The sequence below is a fragment of the Geotrypetes seraphini genome, chromosome 1 (genome assembly GCF_902459505.1).
Source record: "Geotrypetes seraphini chromosome 1, aGeoSer1.1, whole genome shotgun sequence".
Lineage (NCBI taxonomy): Eukaryota > Metazoa > Chordata > Amphibia > Gymnophiona > Dermophiidae > Geotrypetes > Geotrypetes seraphini.
In genome coordinates this window covers 17,242,586-17,248,585 of record NC_047084.1, presented here as the reverse complement: position 1 = coordinate 17,248,585, position 6,000 = coordinate 17,242,586, and the positions used below count along the sequence as shown (strand labels likewise).

The 6,000-nt window shown below is 39.8% G+C and overlaps 1 protein-coding gene across 2 annotated transcripts in view; it reads right to left on the bottom strand.

Moving 5' to 3' along the window:
- Positions 1-3,191: 3,191 nt before the first annotated feature.
- Positions 3,192-6,000, bottom strand: part of HAPLN1 (hyaluronan and proteoglycan link protein 1) — a 121,745-nt gene continuing 118,936 nt past the window's right edge. For both annotated transcript variants that reach the window (XM_033923099.1, XM_033923183.1), the window contains exon 5: positions 3,192-5,013. In XM_033923099.1, coding sequence (XP_033778990.1) covers positions 4,724-5,013 — 290 coding nt within the window. In that variant the 3' untranslated portion in view covers positions 3,192-4,723. The remainder of the gene's footprint in view (positions 5,014-6,000) is intronic.

The window sequence follows — 6,000 nt, the reverse complement described above, 5'->3', positions numbered from 1 at the left end:
GTGGCCTCAACAAGACTAATGTAGATAAAATCCAAACGTTGGTGATTGTAACCTCTGGCAATGCCAGAGGTTACTATCACCAACTACTGCAACTTGATTCTCACAGGTCTCCCACTTTACGCTTTAATCTTTTCAAAATTCTGCTACATAATTTATCTTCTGCCAGTGTTGCTACAGTCACATAAACCATCTTCTCAAATCACTTCATTGGCTCCCAATTCCTTTTACTGACATTACAAATGTATTCATTCTTTTTAGTTTCTCTCCTCTTGTTTCTTTTCCTATACCTTTCCCTAGGAATTCATTTCATCTGGTAAGTTACTTATCTGTGTCCTTCGCTTCCACCATCAACTCCAGACTCTGTTCCTTCCATCTTGCTATACTGTATGTATTCAATGTATGTATTCAATTTTCTCCCAGAAGAGCTCAGAATGGTTTACATGAATTTATTCAGGTACTCAAGCATTTTTCCCTGTCTGTCCCAGCGGGCTCACAATCTATCTAATGTGCCTGGGGCAATGGGGAGATTAAGTGACTTGTCCAGAGTCACAAGGAGCATCATGGGTTTGAACCCATAACCCCAGGGTGCTGAAGCTGTAGTTTTAACCACTGCTCCTATCGTTTTCTTCTAGTATACCTACTACTAGTAACAGGCTGCGGGCACGTGAGATCAAATAGTCCTTAGCCTTGATATGATTAGGTAAGGATCTGCTTAATCTAAAGTTGGCCTTACTTTAGGAGATAGTAGTTTTAACCACTGCGCCACACTCTCTCCCACACTGTATGCAGTGGTGTAGCCCCTGTGCCCTTCTTTCCGCCCCCGCGCCTCCCCTTCCTTGCGCCCTCCCTTCCACCCATACCTCTTTAAATCTGTGCCAGCATGAGCAGTTTCTCCAACCTGCTGCTTGCGCTGGCATTGGCATTCTCTCTGACATCACTTCCTGCCCAGTGACCCAGAAGTGATTTCAGAGAGGAGCCAGGTTGGCACGAGCAACAGGCCGAAGTTGTTCGGGCTGCCAAAGATTTAAAGAGGTATAGGGGCTTAGAAGGGAGGGCACAAGCATGGCGTGGGGGGTGGAAAGGTGCCGGTGTCTCCCCCAAGATGGTATCTCAGCGGTCCATCCCCCATGCCTCCCTTACTATGCCACTGATTGTATGCCTGGAATAGACTTCCTGAGTCAGTATGTGTTGCTCTGCCTCAGACCCTTTTGATGCTGCTTTTAAACCACTTATTCACCTATTTAATACTCATTGTTTTAATCATTACATAATAATAAATGAAACTCCTTAATCTCTTGCTGCAGGTTTCCGAGTCTCGCTGTGTCTTTATCAGGTAGAAACCAATGATTGAGCCATTATGCTGTGGCTTTCTCCACGGGGAGAATGTCTTAAACCTACCAGAGACTTTTCCATTCTATAGATTTTTACAACAAAATTCAAATTTCTGACCAACTGACTTTCCCGCCAAAATTCAAATTGGTGGACTGCTCTGTTCCCAAACAGGTCAGTAAACCCACTATTTAAACTAAACTAAACCTTGGGTTTATATACCGCATCTTCTCCACAAACGTGGAGCTCGGCACAGTTTACAGAGGTTGGGATAGAAAGGAACTCCAATGGAATTATAGAAATAAGTATAAAGAGAGGTTAGAGGGCTTAGTGTACCAGAGAGGGAGGGAAAGAAAAGTTACATTTTAGAGAATAGCCAAGTTTTCAGATGCTTACAGAATAGTTGAAGGGAACTCAAGTTACGAAGTGGGGAGGTAAGATTATTCCAGAGCTCAGTGATTCTGAAGGGGAGGGAAGACCCTAGTTTACCAACATGGGATATGCCTTTTAAAGAGGGGAAGGATAATTTTAGTTTTCGGGTGGATCAGGTGGAATTTGGATTTGAGGAATTCCAGGATAATGGAATAAAAGGAGGAAGGATGCCGTGTACGATCTTGAAGGTTAGGCAGACACATTTAAAGTGGATCCTGGAGATTACAGGAAGCCAGTGGAGCTTGGACAGGAGTGGTGAGACATGGTCAAATTTACTTTTTGAGAAGATGAGCTTAGCCGTGGTATTCTGGATTAGTTGGAGTCTATGGAGGCTTTTCTTTGTTAGGCTTAAGTAGATAGAGTTGCAATAGTCCAATCTGGAAAGGATGGTGGATTGTATGAGGATGGCAAAGTGTTTTTGATGGAAGCAGGACCTCACTTTCCTCAGCATGTGAAGGCTAAAAAAGCATTTTTTTTTATCAAGGAATTGAGGTGGTCATTGAAGGACAGTGAGGAATCAATGGTGATGCCCAGAACTTTGCTTGAGAACTCCAACTGTAGTGAGGAGCCTGAGGACAATGAGATGGAGGTGGGTAGTTGGTCTAATTTAGGGCCGAGCCAAAGTAGTTTTGTTTTGGACTCGTTCAGTTTCATTTGTACAGTGAGGGCCCAAGATTGGGCAGACTGCAGAATATACCCTGAAGAAAGCTACATCTTGATGGTTGAAATGTCGGTTTCTACCTGACAAAGATGCAGCGAGACCTGGAAACCTGAAACAAGCACAATGCCATCTGTGGAAACCCTGAGAGAACTCCTTAATCTCTTATTTGCCCTGTTTGTCAGTCTTGAATACATTGTAAGCTCTTTCAAGCAGGGACTGTATCTCACAAGTTTGTGAACAGTGTTGTACATGTCTAGAAGTGCTATAGAAATACTGTAATAATTAGTAGAAACAGTAGCACTGCACAGTCTTTAGGAAAGAGCACACATTCTTCTCAAAGTGTCAGCATTATTGGAAGCACACACTTGCACTTTTTCCTGATAGTGTGCACACACACTCTTCAACAAGACTGTATACTTATCATGAATAGCGTGTACACTATTTATGATATGGGAAATCAGATTTTTTTTTCTGTCATTATGGGCAAAAATGGGAAGAAACCATATGGAGAATTCTTTTCAAAGGGAGTGCATATAGCTAGTGCTGGTAAATCTCTTCCTCTGATCTTATTAAGGACCAAGCAAGAAGGTGATATACAGTACTTGGTATATTTCAATTTTTTTTTTCATTTTTTATTTGTTTAGTTTTTAATCTATGATTATCAGATAGCCACAAATCAGTCTTTATTCACAGAGGTAGGAAACATAGTTGTCAGTTTTTGCTTTTTTTTGGCTAGTTGGGAACAGTTCTTAAAACATTGTCTTTACCATAACATTTATACAAGAGTTTATTTGCTTTCATAAGGTTTTCTAAATTACATATTTTGTGAAGCGTAAATGAGAAGGCAATATCAAATAGTCATAAGGTTCATTAACAGAGACAACAGACATAAAGGATTCAAAGACTAATGTGAAATGAAGCTACTAAACTGTACTGTTTTCCTGTCCAGCAGTTCTACTATGTAACTGCCCTGAGTAGATAAGTGCCACTATGCAATTGGATTGGAAATTAAAAAATAAAATTAAAAGCTATAGAAAAGAAATATAACACTTACTAGGCATCTGTCATTTGAAGTAAACAAAAAGAAGGGTTTAGTCTTGGTTAATTATTCACATGTTCATCAATATTCATGCATAATAATAATAAAAAAACATTTAAATATTAACAGTTTCCACTGTGTTTATTCTGTTTGTCTGGGCTCCTTGAGAGTTTTTCTGTGTTTCCTTTTACCCTATCAAGTGAAGGAAAACCAACGCAAATATTTTGGAAAGTAAATTGCAAATCCTGTTTGCTAAACTTTACCCTGTTTCTATGTGACATTTGCAAAAAATTAAAATATAAAAGCTCAAAACATAAAAAAGTATAGAAAAAAAGTTTAAAAATTGACAATCTATCCCCAAGATTCTATATATATGATGCCCAGAACTGCACACTCATATACACAAGCATATACCCAAGATGCATATGCAAATTAATTGAGTAAGGTAAGATTGAGTGAAGGTAAGATCGCTCGTATTTCAAAACTTCCATTCTAATTTCCTTCCTGCAGTATGTCTCACAATGGTATACATATGAAATTACTAGATGGCTCCAGGTCATCAGGAACAGTCCAAGCCAGTTCTGGTTTTGTTCCATTGCATGCTGGGACTTACACTTTTGATTTTATTTACAGGAATCAACAGGAAATTAGACCTAAAAACACAGAACTAACTCTGCTTGTTGTTGATGACATGGAAAATATGGTGACCCCCCAATACATTTGGGGGGGAAAAATATGCCTATGAAAGCTTGCCTTGACTAGCCTTGCATTCTTCATTTTAAACATAGCAATCATTAAGGCCTTCTTTTACTAAGCTGCTGTAGAGGTTTCTACCGTGGCATGGGGTGCTAAATGCTCTGATACTCATAGCAATTCTATGAGCGTCGGAGTAGAATTGGAGCATTTAGCATTCTGGGACGCAGTAGAAACCTCTACCATGTCTTAGTAAAAGGAGGCTCGTGCTGGCTAAGCTATTCATAAATCCAGTATTTTCTTGGGATGAACTGTAGCTTAATTATTCTAGTTCTGCAGCTTCTTTACATAGAACTTCTGTCAAAATTATATTAATTTATCATAGCCATAATCATTTTACAAGAAAAGTCTAAACAGTAAAACAAATGAATGATTTGGATTTATGAAAATGAACTTTACAGTAAGTAGAAAAGATCACAGTTTTGGTAAATTTCTATGAGTTCATTTTGAAAACAAATCTTTCACATGTTTTGAATGGATTTTTAATACTGAGGTGCTCTAGGTATTTTTCAGTTCTGTGCTCGAAAACAGTAAACACCATATAACTTGTGCTTTTTGTCTGGAAAGCCTACAAAACGCACTGCCGCCTCTTCGGGGCTGCAGCGCTTTCGAGGCCTGGAAATGGGATAGCGCACGCTGCCATCAGCTAGCCAGCCACTATCACAACGGTCATAGCCAAGGAGCTTCCAAGCTGCAAACATCTGTCCCACTTTAGCAATCTGAGATCCATCATTGAGGCAGGCTTGGACTGCTTCTTCATAGGTCAGCTTCGTTGGATGTATCAGGTAGTAAAAACGCCCTAGCAGAAACATAAAAGAAAATAGCATTATCCATTGTACTAAATTCTACTGGTTTCTACTGATATTTCCATTTAAATTGACATGAATGGACAAGACCGAAATTTTAAAATTTATCTATAGTATAGGCCAGATTTTATAGCAAGATGTCTAAGTGAAATGCCCAATAAGGGACCCTATGTTAGACCTATTTAATGTCTATGGGGACAATTCTATGAGTGCTAATGTTAGGTGAACAAATCTGAGTTCTACTATTACTAATACTAATACTTATTATTTCTATAGTGCTGCTAGAAGTACATAGTGCTGTACATTAAAACGTTCAAGAGACATATTCAAGGCCTAATTTCTATACATAGAACCTGGAGTTAGTCGCCTCAATCGGTGCACCTAGCCAATCTAGGCACCTAATTTAATTTTTTAACTAACTTACCTCCCTCCTTTTACAAAACCATGGCGTGTTTTTTTAGCGCCGGTCACGGTGTAACAGCTCCAATGCTCATAGAATTCCTACGGGTATCCGAGCTGCTACCGCCATGGCAGATGCTAAAAACCACGCTGCGGTTTAATAAAAGGGGGGTTATATCAGCACCTTTAATGAGAAATAATGAGCTTATAAGTGGCAAAAATTAAAATTAATTGGATGGTAGATGCCTACCACTTTTGGGTAGGCACCAAGGCTTGAATTCTCTAACCAGCACCAATTTTTGAGGCGCCGTTAGGCGCCCAAACTCAGTAAAAAAAAAAAAAATACTGTTGAAACAATGTTTTAAACTGTTTCAAGGTGCCTACCAGCGCCTCAAAAATTGGTGCCAAAATTGCATCTTTAGGCCTCCCAACGCCACTGTGGGCACAGCTAATGCTGGAAGTAGTATTAGATGGCCTGAAGCGCTTACGGAGGTGCGATTCACGTCATAGGTAGGTGCTAGAAATGTAGGCCAGGAAAATCCTGGCCTACATTTCTGGTGCCTACCTTTGCCGTAGGCACA